The 26,902-nt window shown below is 47.1% G+C and overlaps 2 protein-coding genes across 7 annotated transcripts in view; one reads left to right on the forward strand and one right to left on the reverse strand.

The window, feature by feature from the left end:
* The window catches only part of LOC138300140 (zinc finger protein interacting with ribonucleoprotein K-like), an 81,969-nt gene that overhangs the window by 53,329 nt on the left and 1,738 nt on the right, over positions 1 to 26,902 (forward strand). The window contains exon 7 of one of the 4 annotated variants that reach the window (XM_069239080.1): positions 24,378 to 24,511. The exons of 2 other annotated variants lie outside the window; for them this stretch is intronic. In XM_069239080.1, coding sequence (XP_069095181.1) covers positions 24,378 to 24,485 — 108 coding nt within the window. In that variant the 3' untranslated portion in view covers positions 24,486 to 24,511. Of the gene's footprint in view, positions 1 to 24,377; positions 24,512 to 26,902 lie in introns of those variants that run through there. One more of the 4 variants, XM_069239083.1, reaches the window with a different exon arrangement.
* The window catches only part of LOC138300137 (zinc finger protein 12-like), an 81,096-nt gene continuing 77,830 nt past the window's right edge, over positions 23,637 to 26,902 (reverse strand). For 2 of the 3 annotated variants that reach the window (XM_069239072.1, XM_069239074.1), the window contains one exon: positions 23,637 to 26,060. In XM_069239072.1, the coding sequence (XP_069095173.1) occupies positions 25,387 to 26,060 (674 nt within the window). In that variant the 3' untranslated portion in view covers positions 23,637 to 25,386. The remainder of the gene's footprint in view (positions 26,061 to 26,902) is intronic. The other variant, XM_069239073.1, reaches the window with a different exon arrangement.

The following is a 26,902-nucleotide window of genomic DNA, read 5'->3' on the forward strand; positions in this document are numbered from 1 at the left end:
ACACACAAAGGAAGCTCAGGCAAACATAAGCACCACACATCCCACAGGCACTCACGCAAGCATCACACACATGCAGACACACCAACATCCACTGCCTCCACTGTGTCCCCCTCCTCCTCGTCTCCCTCCTCCCTCCCAGTCTCGTCTCCACTCACACCTGCATGCACTACATCTACAGCCACTACTTCCATCACCAGCACACACACCACCACACCCCGCTCACATGCAGTCACCACCCCCACTACCATTCACACATCCCCTGTGTCCTCTCCCAGTGTGTCTGTGACGCTACCTCTGAAGGTACACAAACGCAGGCACACACCCACCCAACAGCCATCCACCTCACGACAGCCTCCAGCGCATGCACCGTCACCCAAAGTCACCAAAAGTACACCTCCTACAACCACAACCTCTTCCTCCACTCCCAAACCCCCTCCAGCTACCCGTCCCAGTGTTCCCAAGAAACTTTTCCTGTCCACCCTTGACCTCATTCCCTCACCTCCCCCACCCCGTCAGTCTCCTAGGGTCCGACTCTCCAGGTCCCAACCTAGCACCTCAGCCACGACATCAGCGGGATCAGTGGTGCCAGTAGTCACCGGATTCTGGAGTGCACCAGGCAGCAGGGCAGCCAGTGTGGCAAGGAGCCACAGCACGGACAGTCACCCACCTGTCAAGCATCAAAAGTTGGCCAGTGCCCGGCGGGAGAGGGGGAAGACTCCAGCCACCAAAGCCGCTCCCAGGGGTACAGGTGGGAGTGTGGAGTCAGCTGCAACACCTTCCAAGGTGGGGAAGGGGCACAAGAAACCCGGCAAGTCTGGGAAGAGCAGCACGGCGGAGAAGACCGCCATCAGCCCCGCTACCCAGGAGGCCACCGCCATCAGCCCCGCTGGCCCAGACAGGACCGCCAGCAGCAGCCCCGCTGGCCCAGACAGGACCGCCAGCAGCAGCCCCGCAGGCCCAGACAGGACCGCCAGCAGCAGCCCCGCAGGCCCAGACAGGACCGCCTGCAGCTGAGTCGCTGCCAAGGACACCGCCGCAAGAAGCACCGCTGAACAGGACACCGCCGCCACAAGCACCGCTGAACAGGACACCGCCGCCACAAGCACCGCTGAACAGGACACCGCCGCCACAAGCACCGCTGAACAGGACACCGCAGCCACAAGCACCGCTGGCCCATGAGCGCCAAGGGCACTGACGCTACTGAGTCCGCCACGTGCAGGATAAAGCACTCTGGGCACCAAGCCCCTTCCAGAACCAGTGGAGAGATACATCCACTCACACAGTCCTTGGCAGGATGAAGCACTCTGGGCACAAAGCCCCCTACAGAACCAATGGAGGGATACATCCACTACCTCAGTCATTGGCAGGATGAAACAACTCTGGGCACAAAGCCCCCTCCAGAACCAGTGGAGAGATACATCCACTCACACAGTCCTTGGCAGGATGAAGCACTCTGGGCACAAAGCCCCCTCCAGAACCAGTGGAGAGATACATCCACCACCTCAGTCCTTGGCAGGATGAAGCACTCTGGGCACAAAGCCCCCTCCAGAACCAGTGGAGAGATACATCCACTACCTCAGTCCTTGGCGGGATGAAGCACTCTGGGCACAAAGCCCCCTCCAGAACCAGTGGAGAGATACATCCACTCACACAGTCCTTGGCAGGATGAAGCACTCTGGGCACAAAGCCCCCTCCAGAACCAGTGGAGAGATACATCCACTACCTCAGTCCTTGGCAGGATGAAGCACTCTGGGCACAAAGCCCCCTCCAGAACCAGTGGAGAGATACATCCACTCACACAGTCCTTGGCAGGATGAAGCACTCTGGGTACAAAGCCCCCTCCAGAACCAGTGGAGAGATACATCCGCTCACACAGTCCTTGGCAGGATGAAGCACTCTGGGCACAAAGCCCCCTCCAGAACCAGTGGAGACTGTTATCCACTTGTGAGACTGTGGCTTTGCACTCCCCAGGATTGAACAGTGGGCAAACCATCCACTGTAGAGACTTGTGAGACTGTGGCTTTGCACTCCTCAGGATTGAACAGTGGACATGGGGCCCCCTCGTGGATTTGGAATCGTGCACTCAACCGGCTGAGGTGCCCCCTTTCCCTTCCCCCTGAGGTGCCTGTTTTATTACTATCTGATGCCCCTGCAGTGTTCTCTCCGTCATGTTCGGGTATTGAGTGTGGGCCCAGTGTTCTACGGACTTCAATGGAGCAATACCTGGACTACTATTCTTGGTGTATATATATTTGTTTATAGTGTATATATATTTTTGCGTACTGGATTTTAATAGATTACAATGGTTACACTCATTTCCTTTTGTCTTTGCATTCTTCCAGGGGAGTTTGGGGGGTGTAACTGTAATGTATCATGCTGTATTAGTGTGTGTGTGTTGTCATGGGTGAGGGTGGGGCTGGGGGTGTTGCGTGTGTGTGTCCCTGGTTTTTCCCTCCCCCTCCCCTGTGTCGTAGGTGCAGTACTCACCGTGGTCTTCACCGCCGGCGTTCGTGCTCCTGGTAGAGGAGCAAGAAGATAAGGGCAGGAAAAATGTAAAGCTCTGGTTCCATGGCGTCCTGGTTCCTCGTGGGGTGTGTAGAGGTGAGCGTTTTCCCTTCGAAGTGCTGTTTCCGCAGTGTTTTTGTTCGCGGTGAATCCGCCCCGGAAAAGGTGGCGGATTGGTATGTTGTGATACTGTGGGCGGTACATTGTCCTCCGCCTGTCTGTTGGCGGTTACCGCCGCGGTGTTTGTTTGTACCGCCTTGGCGGTCGGAGTGTTAAAGTGGCTGTCTTTGTTGGCGGTTTCTGCCACGGTCGTGATTCCATTTTTTTTCCGCCGGCCTGTTGGCAGTCTTACCGCCGCTTTAACACCGACCGCCAGGGTTGCAATGACCACCAATATGTCCATTCTTCTTCCATTTCTGGACCCGATAGGCATTTTATTTTGGTCTAATGGGTAAAATGGATATGACTTTCCAGCCCTCACAAAATCATGAAATTGTTACTAGACATGTAGGTTGAGTAACTTGAATCTACTCAAACTAATTGTAGTGTACTTGACCCGTAAACAGGGCTCATTGTATGATCCTAGGGAAATATTTTCCTTTTCCTGCATTCTCACGAGTGAACCTTCAAATATGTGAGTTCAGCATTTCTGCTGTACAAAAATGTTTGCTCCATGTATAATACAAATCTAGCCCAGATATACAGGGAGTGCAGAATTATTAGGCAAGTTGTATTTTTGAGGATTAATTTTATTATTGAACAACAACCATGTTCTCAATGAACCCAAAAAACTAATTAATATCAAAGCTGAATATTTTTGGAAGTAGTTTTTAGTTTGTTTTTAGTTTTAGCTATGTTAGGGGGATATCTGTGTGTGCAGGTGACTATTACTGTGCATAATTATTAGGCAACTTAACAAAAAAAAAATATATACCCATTTCAATTATTTATTATTACCAGTGAAACCAATATAACATCTCAACATTCACAAATATACATTTCTGACATTCAAAAACAAAACAAAAACAAATCAGTGACCAATATAGCCACCTTTCTTTGCAAGGACACTCAAAAGCCTGCCATCCATGGATTCTGTCAGTGTTTTGATCTGTTCACCATCAACAATGCGTGCAGCAGCAACCACAGCCTCCCAGACACTGTTCAGAGAGGTGTACTGTTTTCCCTCCTTGTAAATCTCACATTTGATGATGGACCACAGGTTCTCAATGGGGTTCAGATCAGGTGAACAAGGAGGCCATGTCATTAGATTTCCTTCTTTTATACCCTTTCTTGCCAGCCACGCTGTGGAGTACTTGGACGCGTGTGATGGAGCATTGCCCTGCATGAAAATCATGTTTTTCTTGAAGGATGCAGACTTCTTCCTGTACCACTGCTTGAAGAAGGTGTCTTCCAGGAACTGGCAGTAGGACTGGGAGTTGAGCTTGACTCCATCCTCAACCCGAAAAGGCCCCACAAGCTCATCTTTGATGATACCAGCCCAAACCAGTACTCCACCTCCACCTTGCTGGCGTCTGAGTCGGACTGGAGCTCTCTGCCCTTTACCAATCCAGCCACGGCCCATCCATCTGGCCCATCAAGACTCACTCTCATTTCATCAGTCCATAAAACCTTAGAAAAATCAGTCTTGAGATATTTCTTGACCCAGTCTTGACGTTTCAGCTTGTGTGTCTTGTTCAGTGGTGGTCGTCTTTCAGCCTTTCTTACCTTGGCCATGTCTCTGAGTATTGCACACCTTGTGCTTTTGGGCACTCCAGTGATGTTGCAGCTCTGAAATATGGCCAAACTGGTGGCAAGTGGCATCGTGGCAGCTGCACGCTTGACTTTTCTCAGTTCATGGGCAGTTATTTTGCGCCTTGGTTTTTCCACACGCTTCTTGCGACCCTGTTGACTATTTTGAATGAAACGCTTGATTGTTCGATGATCACGCTTCAGAAGCTTTGCAATTTTAAGAGTGCTGCATCCCTCTGCAAGATATCTCACTATTTTTGACTTTTCTGAGCCTGTCAAGTCCTTCTTTTGACCCATTTTGCCAAAGGAAAGGAAGTTGCCTAATAATTATGCACACCTGATATAGGGTGTTGATGTCATTAGACCACACCCCTTCTCATTACAGAGATGCACATCACCTAATATGCTTAATTGGTAGTAGGCTTTCGAGCCTATACAGCTTGGAGTAAGACAACATGCATAAAGAGGATGATGTGGTCAAAATACTCATTTGCCTAATAATTCTGCACTCCCTGTAGGGGGTCATTCTGACCCTGGCGGTCGGTGACCGCCAGGGTCACCGACCACGGGAGCACCGCCAACAGGCTGGCGGTGCTCCGTCGAGCATTCTGACCGCGGCGGTTCAGCCGCGGTCAGAAACGGAAAGTCGGCGGTCTCCCGCCGACTTTCCGCTGCTCGGAAGAATCCTCCATGGCGGCGGAGCGCGCTCCTCCGCCATGGGGATTCTGACACCCCCTACCGCCATCCTGTTCCTGGCGGGTCTCCCACCAGGAACAGGATGGCGGTAGGGGGTGCCGCGGGGCAATGCAGACACTGAAATACGCGACGGGTGCCACTGCACCCGTCGCACCCCTGCAACTCCGCCGGCTCCATTCGGAGCCGGCATCCTCGTTGCAGGGGCATTTCCGCTGGGCCGGCGGGCGCTCTTTTGGAGAGCGCCCGCCGGCCCAGCGGAAATGTAAGAATGGCCGCCGCGGTCTTTTGACCGCGGTGCGGTCATTTGTCGGCGGGACTTTGGCGGGCGGCCTCCGCCGCCCGCCAAAGTCAGAATCAGGCCCATAGTGTACACATGATTCGTGACTTGCCTTAGTTTACTAATAGCATTGCCATCAAGGCTGAAGTAGTTCCCAGTTTATGCTTAAACACTCATTTTTAAAAAACTAAAGCATGATGTGGTAGCACACTGTCATTTGCAGACAGTAAATTTCCAAGAAATGGCCACAAACCTTCCCGTTAACTTGCAGCTTTACTGAGAAAACTATGTAGTGTATTAGTGGTATCTGTGAAAACTGAGTTTCAGGAAACATAATTTGCTCATCGCCAAGTAAAGTGTTCTTATTCATTTTCATTCTATTAAAATATTTTTTAATCACACTGAAGGTTCATAGCAACTGACCTGTATTTGAAATGTTTGTTCAGTTGACTTAGTTATTTAAATGCTATGTGTTAGGAAATCCCACAGAGCCTTTCATTTCACACTTTTTACAGTAGGCCAGACAGGTCACCTTACAAAATCCTGGAACTCTGCATTCAGAATCAAAAAAGGCAAACTGACTTTTGACCTCTGTCTCTGAACACAAATCAAATGTAACAAGAACAAGATTTAAAGGGGTCTTTTTCACTTTGACTGAACAGAACATCTGTTCTTTGTCAACTCGCCAGAAGGGTCGCGTGGGGCCTAAAAGTAGCTCGACCTGATAAAAAATGACTCGCCATAGCGAGTAGATCCTTCGAGGGATGCATTCAAGGAATAACATGGAGATGTAAATGGCTGTGTGCAGCCAGTGGAAGTCAATTTTTCTCTCTCAAAAGAGAAATTACACCTTTGTCCTTACTAAATTAGATTGCTGGCAGCATGAAATACTGCCTGTAAAGGGAAGAGAGTGGGCTTTTCAGATTGTACAAACAATGCTACTTGTAAAGTAGGATTAGAGTACTGAAGGAAAGCAATAAGAATAAATGAAAATAAGCTGTTTTAGCTATATTTGGGTCATGTAGATCCACTGCTAGCAGATCATTCAAGGTAAGTCTCAGATATTGAGGAGGGAAAGAGAAAAGGCACACACTGTCAAATGCCACTGAAAAAAAACCAAGGCTGAACTGGCAGTTTTCAATTAATGGTTACTAGAATAAGGTATCCTGTTTCAGTGGTAACTTTAAATTTGGCTGTCCATCCAATCATTAATTCTCTGAAAGCAGAATTAAAGATATTTTGCATTCAGGTGCAGAAAAGAAATAGTCAGAAATTAGATATCCCAAGAACACTGTCTATTGATTAATCAACCTGGGCACCCATATTGATCTTCAGAGCACCTCCAAATGATAATGGTCTTAACATGTAGTCACGTTCACCAGAAGGAATAAATCACATAAAAAGGAGAAAGAAGGGGCTCATTCGATATCCCAAATGTCTCTCTGGGTTTTTCTAATACAATTCAGTGGCTCACAGTTGATTGTATCAAAGGCAATCCAAAGTCAGCAGAAAGGCACTCCATGTGTCTCGTACACAATTATCATCACCTAGTATAGTGATGTCCAACATAATCTTCAGTGGGTTGGATCCATACATGTTGAATTTGCATATATAACAAATTCTAGGGAAATTAATTTATGTAGTACAAACTTAGGGCCTGATTTAGAGTTTGGCTGATGGGATTACTCTGTCGCAAACGTGACGGATATCCTATCGGCTGTATTACAATTCCATAATATGCTGTGAAAATTGTGATATGGTAGACAGGTGATTCGTCACATTTGTGATGGAGTAACCCATCCACCAAACTCAAAATCAGGCGCTTGGTCTAAAGTTGAAGTTGGACACCACTACCTGCTGGGTTGATTCTTCCATGCTACAGCCAGAAAGAAAAACACTATGCTGTGCAGCTAGGAGACTGTAATCCAGTATACATTTTTCCATGTGCTAAGAAACAACTGCATCACAAGCCTTATTAAGGAAGGGAAAAACTGTTCCTCTGGCATCTGCCCAGTTTTCATACACTTCTGTATATGGCTAGTGGGTCAAAAGGTCACTGGTAATTAATAAACACAAAACTGAAGGGATGAAAATTAAATGCCACAGTCAGGTTTTCTGATTGTGCATCATCCTCATGGGAAGTAGGGCACATCATGGGTATTGTTTTTCTATATATCGCACTATTTAATAGCACTTTGGAGGAAAAAAGAGAATGGTGACACTGACAGTCACTGTAAGGGAATAATGAATTCAAAGAGCTAGAAACCATAGGAATATTCAGATTAATATGCAATACAAGAAGTGATTTATATAAAAATAACAGAGGTTAGCTGGATGAAATTAATCTACAAGCACGGACAGGTATAACAATTCCTTCTGATATTGTAGTGGAAAGTTCACAAACCTGAACTAAAAGACAAGTAAAGAAGCTGCCAAAAGACAGATCCATTAAGGTCAACTGGGGTAATTACATCTACCAACTGACTTTTTATTATGTATCTGGATGCCAAACATTGTTGCTCTGATTATTGGAAGCTTGCACAAAAGATGAACTAGACAAGCATGTTACTTAACGAGATTTCTGTTCCATGATTTATTTGTACAATGAATTATAGAGTTACCCATGCCCGCAGTTGTGGAGTCCAGGAAAACCTTCTCCCATCAGATTTTAGTCCTGACTGCCACAGTTATTCTCATCTTCAAATGTTGCTTATTTATACTGTTGCTGTGACAAGTGTTCTGCTGCTTATTAGGACTAGGCTCACTATACATAAATACCACTATTAAAATTATAATAGTAATAAACAAAATTCAGGTTCATTGTCCCAGATGCAAGAAACCCACCAAAGACCGCCACCTCATACTTGTTTACCATGTTACTCTGTATCTGCAATTAAGCTGCAACCACATAGAGCATGGGTACTCACAAACTTTTTCTCGGGGGCCAAAATTGCAGTATGGTTTGCGGCCGAGGGCCGCACTGAAGTGACAGCGGGGGGCGGGGCTTAGAGGGGGCGGGGCTTAGAGGGGGAACAACCACCCCACCCCCTTTTTCAAAACAATGCTAAACAATGCCATCTGCACACAGCGCCATCTGCTCCCACCCCTACCCCAGTAACACACACAGCGCCATCTGCACACAGCGCCATCTGCTCCCACCCCTAGCCCAGTTACACACACTGCGCCATCTGCACACAGCGCCATCTGCTCTCACCCCTTCCCCAGTAACACACACTGCGCCATCTGCACACAGCGCCATCTGCTCCCACCCCTACCCCAGTAACACACACTGCGCCATCTGCACACAGCGCCATCTGCTCCCACCCCTACCCCAGTAACACACACAGCGCCATCTGCACACAGCGCCATCTGCTCCCACCCCTACCCCAGTAACACACACAGCGCCATCTGCACACAGCGCCATCTGCTCTCACCCCACCCCAGTAACACACACACACAGCGCAATCTGCTCTCATGCCTACCCGAGTAACACACACTACATTAAAAACAAATAAATAAATAACCAAAGAGCCTTACCTGACTCAAAGCACTGTGAAGATGCCACAAATGTGGAACAGCAGGCAGGCAGGTGGGCAGGCGGGCAGCAGACGTGGAGCCGGTGACAGGAAGCAGACGACCAAAGCCCCGTAAAAGTTAGCTGCAAGCGCTGACGTTTATGGGGCTTTGGCTTCCAGGATCGTCAGGGCAACGCCATAAACAATGGCCGCCGTATGTAAACATAGAGGAGGGCCGCGGGAGCATGCTCCCGCGGCCCTCCTCTATGTTTACATACTGCTGCCATTATGATATGGCGTTTGGCGTAGGTCTCGCGGGCCGCCAAGCTAGGTCCGTGGGGCCGCTGGCGGCCCGCGGGCCGTACTTTGAGTACCGTTGACATAGAGGATCCACAAAAGACCACCAAATCATAATTAAAGAAACTCTCGAGCTTCTGCTACCGAACCCAATTAAAAAAAGCATAACATTGATGCCACAGTAGAAGTACAATAAGATTCTCATTGCAATCCCTAATTCTCAAAGAAACCAGCTGTGACAGAAGAGCCCTTCACAAAGTGGAATGGATGTTGCATAACAGCAAATCCTTGCATCTATAAACCAAGTTGGGTGCCACTACATAAACAAAAAATGATTCTGACACAGAATCCTTCAAACTTAAATTCAGAACAGCACAAGCTGCTGCCCAGAGCTATTTAATATGAGAGCATTCCAAATCACTTCACAACCGCCTCGCCAATTTATACCAGATGCAAGATTACTGGGCAGGAGGTCCCCTGCACTGCCCATTCCAAGTGCATGGGCAGTGTAGGTGCACCCCTGTGGCCCCCTGCACCTGTTCTTTACTAGCCTTTTCATGGAAGTGAAACCGACATTAAAAGGCTGGCATAGAACCAGGTCGTAATCAGCTTGGTGGCGCTGACTTCAGCGCCACCATGGCTGATTCCAACTAGCGCCAACGTCAGGTGGCGGTAGGTTGGCTGGGCTGCCCACCATCCTCGTAATGTGGAGGTCGGACCGCCACAACCACGATCGTCCGACAGCCACCGGGAGTGTGGCGGTCCAAGTACTGCCATACTCGTAATCAGAACCGATGTCAGAAGGTGGAATCTTGATTGAGTGAAGTAAACCCCATAGTGTCCAGAAGGACTAATTCTCAAATCACTCAAAAATGTAGACTTAGAAATATTTTGGACCTCTGGAGAGCCAAGACTAACCACCTAAGTCAGTTCTCCCAAGGCACGTTATTTCTGGGGGGGAAAAATCAGGTTGGTTCAGCTCGGATTTTGCTGCCTGAAAATCTAGCTCAATGAATGCTTGCAGCAAGCCTATCTGACATAGGTGTGGCCTTCTCAGATATAGCCTCCTGCCTTGAATTTAAACTTAAAAAGAGACTGAGTCCAAAGGTAGAAATCTTGACCAGACACATGGGCCATAAGTTTCCAACTGATGAGAGGACTTCCCCGAGTGTGAAATTGGACTTTTCCCACTCAGAGCTTTACCTGCCAAAGGCAATGGCTTCAGTGGGGCCTTGCTCCATGCCTATCCGACTTCAACAGGAGTTTGACAAATACAGCCTGCTGCCTGCTAGAGGATTCTGACTTCCATTTCAGAAACTATCTAGGAACACTTTGACCAGGACAAACCTGCCTTGGTGTATCTAACCTGTGCTCCATCGTGGTCGACCTGAAATCATACCTAGATCCCAGTTACAAGTGAACAGTACTTTCTATTCATGATTTATTTTTTTCTTAGAGAGTTTTCTCTTACACCTTTAAAAATGTACTCCGGTTCACCTTAATGGATTTTGGTCTTTTTAGTGTCATTTGTTTTTAACATTTGTTTCTACCTTTATTAACAGTAATTCACATTTTATTGTGTTTTGTTTCTGCCTTTTTAAGTGTTGGTACTTTCAAAAACTTCACACATTTTCTTTAAGTAAAGACTGTCAAGCTAAAGGGGTTGAGCTCAGGTTTAAATGACTGAAACCTTTGCCTGGACCTAACAGGTCGGTGACTTAATTACTTGTGGTGGACTACCATCCATCACAATAAATAAATCACTTTCTTGTGACTTGCAGTATCAAAAATAGGCAAACTGGCAAACATTCATCTTTACCTAGGGAAGAACATCAAATAATGTAATCCACCAAGTTACTTTGGCCCTCATTATGACCCTGGCGGTAAATCCCGCTTACCGCCATGGTGACGGCCGCCAATTTACCGTGGCGGCGGCGGATATCCGTTCACCGTATTCTGACACACACACACACCAATTCAACAGGATACAGCCACAGACACAAATCTGCCAGCTCAAAGATCAGTGACAAAGTGGTGTTATCAAAACCCACACAGTGACGCCAACAGAACAGTGCCCACCACATTATGACCCACAAATCACCACAGCGGACATTCAACGGCGGTAAACCATTGGCGGTACATACTCTGCGCTCACAATTGACATCTACAGACATCTGTTAGACAACACACATCTGACACCCATACATACACCACACCCACACCACTATAAAACACACACCCACATTACCCACAACCCTTTACAATTACAAATCATTGGCATGAGACTGACACGGAGACCACTGCCACAACTAGAGACACACACCACATACACCCATATATCCCTCACAAACCCCACTTCACACACCCCAACACATTACAAAACACACCTTCACCAACACACATCACATAACACCCATGGCACCGCAAAGGCACCCCTGTTTCACTGATGATGCATTAAGGGTCATGGTGGAGGAAATTGTCAGGGTAGAGCCATAGCTCTTTGGAGCACAGGTGCAGCAGATATCAGTAGCCAGGAAGATGGAGCTATGGCGGAGAATCGTGGACAGGGTCAACGCCGTGGGACAGCACCCCAGAACAAGGGACGACATCAGGAATAGGTGGAACGACCTACGGGGGGAAGGTACGTTCCATAGCAGCAAGACACCAGCTCGCTATCCAGAGCACTGGCAGTGGACCCCTACCTCCTCCCCCACAACTCACAGCATGGGAGGAGCAAGTCTTGGCATTACTGCATCCTGAGGGCCTGGCCGGAGTCGGAGAAGGAATGGACTGTGGTAAGTCAACTTTCAACAATTATCACCCCCCTACCTGCATGCCATCACATGCCCTCACCCTCACTCCACTACATCCCACACACTCCACCATCCCAATGCCAAGCCCTGCATGCTGTACCAATTCATGGACACCCCTCACAGCCCGGTATGGACACTCATCACTAAAACATGCACAGCATAGGGAAATTAACAATCTCAAGATACACCAACATACACAAGTAAAAGCTGCCAGGGCAACAACAACCATAGAGGGGAAGCCAGGGATGTACAATATGTCATACACATGAACCATAATTCATCATTTACATCCACACAGGTACCCCAGCCAATGTCACTGGAGAGGAGGTGCCAGCACTATCCAGTCCCCAACTGAAGAGGCTCACAGTGATGACAGTAACTCTGGTCTTTAGGATCTGGAAGATCTACCGGGCCCATCAGGGACCACTGGACAGCCGGTTACCCAAGCCCAGTCACAGACCACCACAGAGCCTCCCCATCAGGAAACAACACCCACCCAGCGTACCCAAACCTCTGTCCCCAGGACACGTCAATCAGCAGTGTGCCCACCTGTGCAGGCCACACCTCGCACACAAGACAATCGGGGACCTGGGGTCAGTGGCAGTGGGCACACTGTTCCGGGGTTCAGAGGCACAGGCCAACAGGGACACTGGGGAGGACAGGACCCGGAAACCAACTCTCCAGGAGACGCTCTCTGAGATCCTGGGAGCTTATCAACATTCCCAGGACATGATGGGCCAGATCCTAGACAACGTGCAGAACAGGCGGCTGCAGGAGGGACCGTATCAGGGGATCAGGGAGGACTTGCAGGCCATCAACAACACCCTGATCTCCATAGCAGGGGTGCTGGCAGACATGACCAACATTATGAGGGAGGCAGTGTCACACCAGCAGGCCCCTGCCACTAGCCACTCATCTGAACAGCCTTCCACTTCGGCTAGTGGCCAGGACGCCCCGCCACAGGACCCACAGGCCACCAGCACCCCTCCCCCTGCAGAAGGTGAACCACCCCGCAAACGTTCTGTGCGATCCAGACAGAAGCCAGGGACACTTGCCAAGACCCCTGCCAGGAAATGAGACTCTCCTGATTGTCCCCTTTGTGTCCCACTCAGTCACCATGTCCACCTTGAACTGCCATTGCTCCTCTTCCTATGTCCCCATGGACCATGCACCTGTGCTACAAATAGACTGGAACAATACCCTGGACTTTCCTCCATCATCACCCCATCCCATTGCACTTCCCCCTCCATATATTAGCACTACAATAAACACCCTTTAATATAAATCGATTTTGAGTATGTCATGTATTTCAAATATGTATTGATTGAAACAGGTACAACCATTGCAAATGAACTGTACATAAATTGAGTATAGCATCAATGACCTGTAGCTGGCTGTTGTGATCACACCAGGAGTATTTTTCAGATCATCAACGTCTGCAAAATGAATAGCCAGAGGTAACAGTAAGTGGGCATAGATGTGGGAAATACCAGTGGCTAATGCCACACAGAATACAACCAAAGCCATTGAAATGTAAAGTTGCACTGTCTCACCTGTGTGTCATTGGAAGTACTGACAGATTACAGATGTTCTGTTGTCCACATCCTCATTCTCTGCCTCCTCATCCTCACTGTCCACAGGGTCCGCTGCTGCCGTAGGGGCATCTCCAGTCTCTTCCTCCTGCAGAAAAGGGGCATGGCGTCTGAGGGCCAGGTTGTGCAACATGCAGCATGCCACCACTATCTGGCAAACCTTCTTGGGTGAGTAGCACAGGGATGTCAGATGGAGGCATCGGAACCTGGCCTTGAGAAGAACAAAGGTCCTTTCAATGATCCTTCTGGTTCTCTCGTGCCTCATTGTAACCTCCTTCTGCCCTTGTCCTGGCATTCCTCACAGGGGTCAGCAGCCATGATAGGTTTGGGTAACCAGAGTCACCTGCAAATATTGAGGGACAACATTTAGCCACACACTATCCTATATGGCCAACAGCATAGGATACACCAAAATATACTGGGTGTGAACTAGGGCTCACCTACTAGCCACACCCTGTGCCTCTGGAGTTGAGCAATCACATATGGGATGCTGCCATTCCTCAGGACAAAGGCATCATGCACCGCCCCTGGATACTTAGCATTGACGTGGGAGACGTACTGGTCCGCCCAGCACACCATCTGCACATTCACAGAGTGGAAACTCTTATGATTCCTGAACACCTGTTCATTCTGGCGGGGGGGAGAAATGCAATGTGTTCCGTCAATCGCCCCAATTATATTGGGGATATGTCCCATTGCATAAAACCCGGCCTTCACAGTGGCCAAATCCTCAACCTGGAGGAATGCAATGTAGCTGCACATGTGTTTTATCAGGGCAGACAACACTCTTGTCAGCACTACTGAGAACATTGGCTGTGACATTCCTGCTGCCAAGCCCACTGTCACTTGGAAAGAACCAGTAGCCAGGAAATGGAGAGCTGATAGCACTTGCACAAGAGGGGGTATTCCAGTGGGCTGACGGATAGCAGATATCAGGTCAGGCTACAATTGGGCACACAGCTCTGTGATTGTGTCCCTGTCCAGCCTATAGGCGAGGAAAATTTGCCTGTCCTCCAGTGTAGCCAAGTCCACCAGGGGTCTGTACACAGGGTTATGTCTCCATCTCCTATTCATCCACAGCAGTAGGTATCTAAGGGACAAAAGAGTGAGGAGGGTGTCACAAACTGAACAATGGAGCCACAACAGTAGGCCGCAATCTGTAAACATGGCATGGGACAGTGTCATTTGTCAAGTATGTGCCTCTCTATCCTGTGACGCAGCAATATTCCATAGGCCTGCCCTTCCCCCTGAAATTGCGCCCGCCTGTCCTGTGTGAAGGGAGAGGTGGAAGTGAGGTAATGCCGCTGATGTGCGCCGTGACAGTTGGGAACCGCCATGCAACTCCTCAAAGGTTATAATTGGGCCTTATGGGGTACAGTGGCCAATGGTGATCTACGCCGGTGGTGACAGTATGCACCGCTGCGGACATGACCGCCATTTTCTATCTGATCCCTCACTTGTTTCCTGACCTTCCATAGGAGAGGACCTACACTGCATGTGCTGCTGTGACCGGTGTCTGGAACCCACCATGTCCCGTGTGATCGGGAAAAGGGCCCCAGCCTTCACTTCAGAGAAATTGGAGAGACTGGTGGATGGGGTCCTACCCCAGTATGGACTTCTGTATGGGCCTCCAGACCAACAGGTGTGTACACTGTGGGAACGATGCATGTGGCATGAATACATGGAGTTCTGTGTGAATGCATTCTGTAAGGGGGAGGGATGACCTCTGGGCTGGGTACATGTTGAGTGCTGGGCTGTGTGTGCCAATAGTGATGGAAATGGGTATTGTGGTCCATTCGTGTTACTGGCTGGACTGTTTGTCTAATGGTGTTCTCCTGTCTCTATTGCCTCTGCAGGTCAGCGCCCATCAAATGAAGGGTATATGGCGTGCCATCACCAAGGAGGTGTGGATCCTGGGGGTCTATGGCAGGCGGAGCACCCACTGTCTCAAACGGTGGGAGGACCTGGGATGCTGGGCACGGAAGATCGCAGAGGCCCAGCTGGGGATGGCCTCCCAATGAGGAAGGGGTGCCCGTCGTACCCTGACCCCCGATGGCCCGCATACTGGCGGTGGCCTATCCAGAGCTGGATGGGCGCTTGAGGGAATCACAGCAGCCACAAGGGGGTGAGTACAGTGGCCATCATTGAAGGATACGGCTGGAGGGGTGGTATCCGGGTGGTGGTTGTGTGTCACTGGGTGCCCCTAGGTCAGGCCAGACATAGCCTACGTCCTCTTGTGGCTAAGGGTCTGAAGGGGAAATACTGCCTACCTAGCTTGTTAGCATCCACTACTGGTCAGGGCTGCGTGGATCCCAGGTGTGCTGCAGTTGGCAGTGTCTGCTCATCCTCATGCCTTGGAGTCTAGCAATATCACTGGTCGTGCAATGCATATTGCGTAGGCCTGTTGCCTGTGTGTGAGGGTGCTGTGTACGCCAACGGTGGTGTTGGTGCAGTCATTGACCCAGTGTATCCTTTGTCTCTCTCCCCCCGTTTCTTGTTTTGTCATCCTGTCCTTATGTACATTAGCATAATTTGCGGAGGAGCAGAGGCGGAGGAGCAGAGGCACCGGCAACGGAGGGAGCTGCATCCCACAGGACCCTGGAGGCAGAGACCACTGACGCTGAGGGCACTAGTGGGACGGAGGGCGAAGGGGAGCACCACGGCTGAGACCGGAGGGGACAATACAGACTCAGATACCTCCTCCGATGGGAGCTCCCTGGTGGTGGCGGACACTTCTGTGACCACCCCAGCTACAGGTACAGCTGCCTCCCCCATACCAGCACTGCCATCTCAGCAGCCCCTCAGCGAGTTGCCCGTCCCCGCTCACCCAGGCGGGTGGGCATCTCCTTCGCCCCAGGCACCTCAGGCCTGTGGTAGGCTGGGTTAAAGGACAACACGAAGCTCTGGAGTCAAGTAGGTATGTGATTTATTGAAGAATATAATGATGTATGAACAGGGGTATTTCTCTGTGTTTCTTGTCGTGTTCCCGGATGGCTTTGGAATCGGTTCCCTGGATCTTTACATCTTCTTTGTTCTTTTCTTCTCTTTTAGGGCTCCCAGGAAGCACATGCATATAGAAGAAGAAGAAAAGTATTGGTAAGTGGTTGTTTTCACTATCTGTCTTTTCTCCTTTTCTACCTCTTCTTTTCTGTCCACCTCTGTATTTCACTCTTCTTACTGTCTTTCTTTCTTCCTCTTTTCTCTTTCCTTTCTAGGAGTCTTTACCACTCTTTTTCTGGTATTTTTGTTTCCTATTGTCTTTCTCTTCCTGAACGGAGCTTTCCTTATTTTTCTTTCTGTCTTTCTATCTTTCAGTTGTTCTTGCCTCTTAAAGCACCTTTCTCTATCTTTTAATGTGCTTTCCATGGCTTAATGATGAGACCCTTCCTTCCAGTGCTGTCACTGCGTTTTAACTTATTCTCTTGGTGGGTATATGTCGATGTGCCCTCTTTTACTCGAGTGGTGTTATAAAGTGCCCGGTTCCTTTCCTTCCCACCGCCCACTCCCCCTTGTTTACTCTTTCCGCTCCTCCCGTCCTCCCTTCCCCTGCTTCTCCCTATTGCAGTGTGGTCACGCACCTGCTTGTGCCACGCTTCTCCAGAAGCGTGGCGGGGTTCTTGGTTTTGCCTTCCAGGGCCACCGTGGGGTGCAGACCTCCGTCTGCCGCCTCTTCGTCTTCTTCTCCCCGGCTGGGGAGAAACCGCTCTCCAATCTCCTCGCCGCTCTTCTCCTGCTCGCCGCTTTCCTCCTCGCCACTCTCCTCCTCGTTACTCTTCTTCTCACCGCTCTCCTCCTCGCCGGTCGCGGACGCCGACCTTTTCTCCACCCCTTCTTCCCGGTTTCCCTTTCGAAGTTCCGACGTCATGGCCGATGAGTACCTCTCATTGGTTCCTGCCCCAGGTTGTTCCTGAGCACCTGGGGCAGTGTCAGCAGAAGTTGGTTTTGTGCACGGGCCGTCTCCAACCGGCCCGTCACAAGGTCCTTTCCCAGTTAGCCCTGCTGCCCTGAGTGATGAGGCAATTGACCTCCTGAGATCCATCTCTGCAGGGCAGTCAACCATTGTGAATGCCATCCAGGGGCTGGCAGCACAGATGCAGCAATTTAATGCATTCCTGAAGGGCATTCACAGTGGATTGGCGGCCCAACAGAGATCGATCCAGGCTCTGGCGTCGTCTCTGATGGCAGCCATTGTCCCTGTTTCTACCGTCCCCTCTCCAACTTCCACTTCCCAGTCCATTCTCCTCAACCCCAACCCATCCCAAGCACACAGCCAGACGAGCATGCACACAGGACAACACCCAAGAGTGTCACAGGCAAACACAAGCACCACATTTCATCGCACAGGCACTCACACCATTCAGTTGTAGACACAACATCCACTATTTCCACTGTCTCCCCCTCCTCCACCTCCCACCCAGTTACATCCACACACACACCTGCATGCACTACATCATCATCCACTACATGCATTATCACCACACCAAGCAGAACACGCACGTCATTGGCAGACACATCCACAACATCTATGCACACGTCCCCTGTGTCCTCTCCCCCCTCCTAAAGTACACAAATGCAAGCACTCAGACACCCAACAGCCATCCACCTCACAACAGCATACAACCCATGCACCTGCACCCAAATCCAGCAGACAGACACATCCAATAACCACTCCCTCATCCTCCACTTCCATTACTTCTCCCTCTTCCCGTCCCAATGTTCCTAAAAAGCTTTTCCTTTCCAAGATTGACCTATTCCCTACCCCTCCCCTCCTGTCATGCACGTATGGCCAGGGTATCAAGGACTCAGCCAAGCACCTCAGCCGAACAGTCCACGGGCCCAGTTTCAGCAGCACCTACTCATGATTGAAAGGATTCCAGGCCACAAACACTAAAGGGGAAGGAGCCTGCACCATCCACCAAGGACGGGAAGGAGCCTGCACCAGCCACCAAGAAGGGGAAGGAGCCTGCACCAGCCACCAAGAAGGGGAAAGAGCCTGCACCAGCCACCAAGAAGGGGAAGGAGCCTGCACCAACCACCAAGAAGGAGAAGGAGCCTGCAGCCAGCAAGAAGGGGAAGGATCCTGCACCAGAAGCTGTCACAGAGCCCCCACTGCCAGCCGTGGTTGTGCACCCGTCATAGAATGCAGGGGCTTAGCAGGAGCCTCCCCCAACCACCACAACAGTGCAGGCATCGGAGGGTGCAGGGCCTGAGCAAGAGCCTCCCACGACCACCACCACAGTGTAGGCATCGGAGGGTGCAGGGGCTGAACAGGAGCCTCCCACGACCACCACCACAGTGCAGCCATCACCACCGGCGGACACCATATGATCCGGCCTCAATGGGCTGTTGTGCAGCCTGCCCGTACCAGAACCAGTGGGGTAATCACCCGCCTGAGAGACTGCAGCCTTGCACTCCCCAGGACCAAGGACAGGGCATGTTGCGCCCCCAGACTTGTTGGGGTATTCACCCACTTGAGAGACTGTGGCCTATCATCCCCAGGACCAAGCACAGAGCATGTTGCCCCCTCCAGAACCAGTAGGGTATTCACCCACCTGAGAGACTGTGGCCTATCACTCCCCAGGACCAAGCACAGGGCATGTTGCCCCCTCCATAACCAGTGGTCTTGTTTCCGCATCCGGCTGATTTGTCCCCCACTCCCCCGAGGTGCCTGCCTATTTGCCAGCTGATGCCCCTGCAGTGTTCTCTCTAGATTGGTGCAGGGATTGAGTAGGGCCTTGGACGTTGTCCTGTGGCCCCTGTGAACTATGGACTGGGCAGTGTCCATTTTTTTTACATTTGTACATATCTGTTGCATTGCCACATCGACTTATTATTTTTGATGTTGATCTTATTACAATCACGTTAGTCAATTCCTGTTGTCCTTGCATTATTCAGCCAATTATCAGGGACAAATTGTTTTCTTGTGCAGCTGGTTGGTGTATGGTGTGTGTGTGTGTGTGGGGTGTGCATTGTGCATGTGTGTGTCACTCTCGTGTCCACCCCCCCCCCCTTGTGTGCTAGGTGGCTGTACTCACCGTCGTCATCTCCGCCGGCGGTGGTGTTCGTGGTGGAGCACGACACAGAAGATCATCGAAAAGACTTGCAGTTCTGGTTCCATGGTGGTGTGGTTCTTCCCTGTCTCCAATAGTGAGCTCTTCAAATGGTTCAGAATTCTGCTGCTCATGTAATCTTGCAGATCAAACTAAGGGTCCTGGTGACTCATTATTTGCGTCAACTTGACTGCTAATTTTTAACCAAGCAGATCCAATTTAAGGCATTAACTTTTGCCTTTTGGGCATTTTAACAAAAAGAACCAACTTGGGCAAGGCAACCCTGGTACACAACGCTGCTAGACCTATCAGTAGTACCCTGCATCAAATTGCCCAACAGGCCAGATCTGTTGACACAACACAACCAAAAGATCAGACACCCAGATCCAGCATCGCTGAATCTAGCAATCTGGCTCCTGAAATCCTAGAATTCGGGCACTTACAACTTACCCAAGAATGTATGGAAGTCATAAAACAAGCCAGAAGGCCATCCACCAGGCACTGCTATGCAAATAAATGGAAGAGGTTTGTTTGCTACTGCCATATTAATCAAATACAACCATTACACACAACTCCAGAACATGTAGTGGGTTACTTGCTTCACTTACAAAAATCTAACCTGGCTTTCTCTTCCATTAAAATACACCTTGCAGCAATATCTGCATACCTGCAGACTACCTATTCAACTTCCCTATATAAGATACCAGTCATTAAAGCATTCATGCAGGGCCTTAGGAGAATTTTACCACCAAGAACACCACCTGTTCCTTCATGGAACCTAAATGTTGTCCTAACTAGACTTATGGGTCCACCTTTTGAACCCATGCACTCCTGCGAAATACAGTTCCTAACCTGGAAGGTGGCATTTCTCATCGCCATTACTTCCCTAAGAAGAGTAAGCGAGATTCAGGCGTTTACAATACAGGAACCTTTTATACAACTACACAAGAATAAGGTCGTCCTAAGGACCAATCCTAAATTTTTGCCAAAGGTTATTTCACCGTTCCATCTAAATCAAACAGTGGAACTTCCAGTGTTCTTTCCACAGCCAGATACCGTAGCTGAAAGGGCACTACATACATTAGATGTCAAAAGAGCATTAATGTATTACATTGACAGAACAAAGAACATCAGAAAGACTAAACAACTATTTATTGCATTTCAAAAACCTCATGCAGGAAACCCAATATCAAAACAAGGTATAGCCAGATGGATAGTTAAATGCATCCAAATCTGCTACCTTAAAGCTAAACGACAGCTGCCCATTACACCAAGGGCACACTCAACCAGAAAGAAAGGTGCTACCATGGCCTTTCTAGGAAACATCCCAATGCAAGAAATATGTAAGGCAGCCACATGGTCTACGCCTCACACATTCACCAAGCACTACTGTGTAGACGTGTTATCCGCACAACAAGCCACAGTAGGTCAAGCCGTATTAAGAACATTATTTCAGACTACTTCCACTCCTACAGGCTGATCCACCGCTTTTGGGGAGATAACTGCTTACTAGTCTATGCAAAACATGCGTATCTACAGCGACAGATGCCATCGAACTGAAAATGTCACTTACCCAGTGTACATCTGTTCGTGGCATCAGTCGCAGTAGATTCGCATGTGCCCACCCGCCTCCCCGGGAGCCTGTAGCAGTTTGGAAGTTACCTTCAACTATTTGTATATAATCATCTCAACCTTAAATAGGTGCATACTTAGTCACTCCATTGCATGGGCACTATTACTACAATTCAACTCCTACCTCACCCTCTGCGGGGAAAAACAATCGAAGATGGAGTCGACGCCCATGCGCAATGGAGACAAAAGGAGGAGTCACTCGGTCCCGTGACTCGAAAGACTTCTTCGAAGAAAAACAACTTGTAACACTCCGGCCCAACACCAGATGGCGAGCTATTGCAAAACATGCGTATCTACAGCGACAGATGCCATCGAACGTTCTGTTACCTAGTAATATAGGATCTGCACACGTACATCTAACCACTGGTATTTACCAACTGTTATGGTGGAGTCAGTAGGGGAATGCAAATTCCATTACAAAGGGGCAGAAGAAACTTAACATGTTTTTAGTTGATTTGCCAAGCAACACAGGAGGTGCTCTTAAACATGCCTCCAAACTGTTTCAAATTTAAAAAGGAAGCACAGATTCTCTACAATGTCACCTGTGTAACGTTGGAGCTAAGGTAGAGTTTTGCAACAGCACTTCACCTTAACAAATCAACATTTTTCAGTAATATTCATGAACAGTTCTGAGATTCGATAGGACAGGCAGCGAGCACACTTTTGGCAAATTTGGCAGCAGTGAATCCACCCTCTGTCAAGTGTGGACTGCAGTTTTCTCTGCATGTCATCTGTGCTGCCTAGCACTGTGAGATGATCTTTGCTACCACAATCTCCTCCTCCAATATAAATGAATGAATATCAATGAATGACAACATCACCCTGCCCCTCCAAAAAAAATAGTAATTAGGGAACCTTCCTGTGTATTTAATGGGGGCAGATGAGAAGAACAGTTACAGATGGTGAGAAACATTAACATAGTGTCTGAGGCAACACACACATTTCAAGTCAAATACCAGGGCAGAGTCCACGTGATGACAGATGGGTTGAGGGAAGGATCTGCTGTGTTTCCACGCACTGCTGCTGTAATGGATGCTGTTACCTATGAACTACTTAGAAAGAATTTGATCCGATTAAATGAGGGAGTAGGAAAGAAAAACAGTCCCATTTAGAGAGGCAAGAGGTTACCATAGTCCAAGAAGTTACCACATTCCAACGATACAGATATTTAAATTAAAGATATGGAGCTGCCCATGCACATTCTAGTTGGAGGCACCTATGGCTAGTGCAGCCTTGTTGATGATGCCCCATGGATAACAGCTTTGCTAATAGCAGCGAGGGATGTCTTTGGTAACCACATTCTTTTTTGCCAGGGAATGAAGTATCCATGAATTTACAAGGAAAGGGGACAGGCAAGGGGAGCAGCGCCAGCTGGAGAGAGGCAATGATTGTGACCATATAGGTCCCCTTACAAGACTTGTGAGCCAACTGAGCATCCATCTTGGTGTCAACGATTTGAACTAGCCACAACACCTAGTCACAGGGGATGTAACCTTAGCAGCCACACAGATGATAAGTTGTGACAGATTTGATGGGAGGGATAGGCATTCATTGAGGATTCGGATGGAGAGATGAACACCTATTGAACCTGAAAATTTAAGCAAGACAAAGGGCAGATATTCCCTTTGATGTCACCCTGGTTGCTTAGCAGTGAGGGATGCTCTTTGCCATGCTTTGATTTCACCCCACGGGATAGAAACTTACCGTAGCAGCAAAATTAAAGAAGGCATAGGAACAAGGTGATGGGGTACTTAGTACAACCTCATTTTCATCTCTCAGCAAATGCCTTACCTCTGAATTCAACCTGAACAGTGATGCATGTCTTGTTAACAGTGGCCATGCGATTCTGATGCTGTTAATTCTTTGGTTAGTTATAGTGACACTGGACACAGCTTGAAGCTTCAGAGGATGACTTTGCATTGGTTAAAAACTCTGATGGGACTAAGGAGTTTATGTTATTCCATTTATGCACATCACCCACAGTTGTTTCTTTAGGACAACAGCCATGGAACCCTACAGCTAGCTATTAGAATACAAAGCTCGGAAACTGGACGTAATATACCAGAGATTTATACTGGCTTTCATGACCTGAGGACATGTCCAAAACTGCCCTCAGTGCAACAACGTGCTCTAAGCAGCTGATACAATACTGACTGTCATGTCACTACATGCAACATACTGAAGGTGGCACAGTGCATAGCAACCACAAACTACTACATAACCATTTCAGGAAACACAAAATGTTTCACAATCTTTCTCCTTTGTACCAGAAGATCATCCTCCTTGGAATTACATCAAAAATTAATTTTGGTATGATAGAGACTTAGGTAATGGGCATCTAGTAAACCTCCTCAAACTTGTGTCCTGCCATTAATCCAACAATCGTTTGGAAACATTTCTTAAATAAAATTATACATTTTGACCATGAATTAAATATTGAAATAATTGAAAATGCTTATGTTATAAAACAATTAAATTTATCATAATTATCACACTTTAGGCTGTTGAGCTAGTACAGATATGTTCAGTTTATTATGGAATTCTGAAAAAGGTAGGAAGTTTTCTCCACTTTGATGTTTTTAATCTTCTTTACTACTGTGAACCATTTTATTCTATATAGCTATGTCTCAAATACATGACGATCTGAAATTCTAGTTTTATGAAAAACTGTATTTCTTTTTACTAAGGGACCAATATTTTTGTTGGTTGTGTGCATATAATGCTATCGGTCACACTCACAGATGGATGCTATGTCTAGGTTAGTGTCTCCAAATGTATTTTATGTACAAATGGCCTGCACTTCTTTCTTGATTCAGGTGAAGTTCTATTTAAAATTTAAGACAAGTGTTTCAGGTACTACCTAGATTGTGAAGTAGATTTCTCACTAATAGAGTTCGCACCGGTGAATTAGCCTCAGTCCATTGGGAGATGAAGGGTCCTTAAGATTAGTAGTGGATGTTAAGTGCTTTTATTCATAATTCTGGCATATTTTACATAATACTGTGTCATTCCATTACAGGATATTAATTGAGAAATTACCTTTCCATCACCCTAGGCATAAGCAGAGGATTTTCATTTACCACTATTTCTGGTAGATTTGTGTCACATATTCTAGCAATGCTCCATGTGATCATAATGCCATCGTTTTTTATAACCCATGGTGAACAGAGCTTTCTTACACTAAATTATTTGTGTTTCTATCATTTCCAATTAATCATTCTAACTTCAATATCACATTCTTTCATCTACAGTTCCATGCCAATATCAAGTTACATTCAGAATACTGGTGTGAAACGGACTCCAAGTGTGTATTGCCGAATTTGCAGGAGTGTTCTATGCAATGTCTTTTACAAGACTGAAGTTACCAACTTGCCACATAATCTACTGTCCTGGTCTGCAGTGAGTTACCATCTTTCACAAGGTTTCAATTATAATTTTTGCACTCACTGAGTTATATTTGTGATCAACACAAACTTTCTGAAGGAGTTTATTTTTCATACTACTTAGAATTAACCTAAACATTTTGTATTTTCTTAGGGCACATTTCTTAATCTGCTTTGCAGATTACATTGTTCATGTTTCTTTGACCATTCTATAAGCCATGCAAAAGGTTTGTCAAAGTTTGATGGTGAAAGCAGACTTGGGCATTCCACTTTTTGGTGTTTTAAGATTTCTTCATGCCTTTTTAGTTGGGCTTGAGATTAAAGTCACTGTGTAACACACCCATGCATCCTTCAGCTCTAGGATTGCACAACCTAGGAATGTTCATCTTTTTTCCATTTATGTTGGTTAATTCCTTTTGTAAGACAAACTACCATTAGCTATATATATTAAGTAAAGGGATGGTGTTGATCCAGTTTTAATGAACTCATCAGTTACCTGTTCACAATAACCATCATTAGCATATGATTACATTGCATAAAGTGTATTCTTCTCCTGGAGGTTTTCTTATTATGGTTATAGGGTTGTGCTCATTCTTATAAACCTTGCCGTTGTATTCAATCATGAGATTATAATTTGTTAAACAAGGTGAACCAGATGCTCTGTTGATTAAGCAGAGTGGGATAATACTCTTCTGGTGATGTCGCATTGCTTCAGTCCTCTTTGTGACGCTTTCTGTTGAAGCATCTTTTGCTCTTCAGAGATAAATCATACTTCTTATTCATCTTGCATTTCTCAGTGCTGTTTATCTCTTAAGTAATTCTTATATTACTTTTTAGTTTCTTCATGTCTTCCTATAGAGCAGCGACAAAATTGGGATCAGTGTCTGGTTCTTCGATGTTGATTAAGATCACTTATCCAAGGGAAGCTTCTCTCACATTCATTGCACTTATATGGCCTCTCTCCTGTATGAATTCTTGTATGCCGATTCAGGTGATCTTTCCGACTAAATCTTTTGTGACAGAATGTACATTTATATGGTTTTTGACCTGTATGGGTTTTGTAATGCTTAGTAAGATTTGGCTTTCGAAAGAAGCTTTTCCCACAATCAGTACATGCATATGGTCTCAATCCTGAATGTGATTCTTTATGCCTAATAAGGTCTCTCTTCAGACGAAAGGTTACACCACATTCTGCACATGTATACCGTGCCGGATTCTGTTGTGGTTTTGGAAGACCATTACAGTATGGTGAATTCCATAGATTACTGTCACATTCATCAAATTTCTGTGATAGTGCTACTTGAGGCCTTCTTGTTGGTAAATTGAAGTGATCCGAGAGTCTGAAACTACTTTCATACTTAAGATTTTTGTCTCTTTTCATTTCCTGGTAACTTTCTGATCTCATCTGTCTTCTAGAGTTTAGTCCCATATAAGAGGCATGCAGAACTTTGGTGGTTTTTTCCCATAAGGACTCTCTACTTGGAGCATTTGTTTTGATACTTTGTACAGACTCCGCAAATTTCCTTTGTCTTCTCTTGCTTCCACCATCTGCTGGATTTGAATAAGATTCTGTAATTAGTATTGAACTTATAGGAATATTTTTGCTAACTTTTATCTTACATGCATTATCTGTGACAAATAATATTTGATGTGAAATTGATGATGTGAACAGAATTTCTAGACAAAGAAACCATAGCCCACACTTTGATATTTGTAACCATATCACAGTGAAGAACTTAGTGTTCAAAGCATCATTAAACCTATTCAGACTTTGTACAAAAAAAAGAAGTATCAGATATATACTTGATGATATTTGCAAAGATGTCTGACTAAATACATCAAAAGTGGGAAAAACGTGTTTAGTAACCTAAGTGGGGCTTGTGAAGTTCTAGAGCTTAGAAGCTTTGTCTGATTTGAGCTTTATTGTTAGAAAGGTAAAAGGAGTTTTCTAAAGCAACATATCATCATTTTGTCTTTGCTCGATGCAAAAGATCTTTCTGCAAGACTATGGGAAAATACTCAAGATAATTTGATAGAAATCACAAGCAATGCCAAAGGTCACAGTTAAAGAACAGGGGAACTGCAACTGAAACAAATATAAATACAAAAATGGTTGTTGCCCTACAAAAAATACAACAGACTATTAACCTGTGAGCTGGAAAAGTGGATGAGTTGGTTGTGGTGCTACATAACTGTTCCACTATTAATGCAAAGGGTGATAACTTGTCAAATACAAAACACAGCAAGTGAAAAAGAGAAAATACAATATTAAAATGCCGAAGTGAGCTCTAACGTTACACCTGCAATGGAAAACAACTGTAGCAAATGCTGTGAAATCAAAGCCATTAAAAGTGGGCATCAAATTAAATACAATTCACTATATGTTGATGTTT

Source organism: Pleurodeles waltl, chromosome 6, assembly GCF_031143425.1.
Source record: "Pleurodeles waltl isolate 20211129_DDA chromosome 6, aPleWal1.hap1.20221129, whole genome shotgun sequence".
NCBI classification, from domain to species: Eukaryota; Metazoa; Chordata; class Amphibia; order Caudata; family Salamandridae; genus Pleurodeles; species Pleurodeles waltl.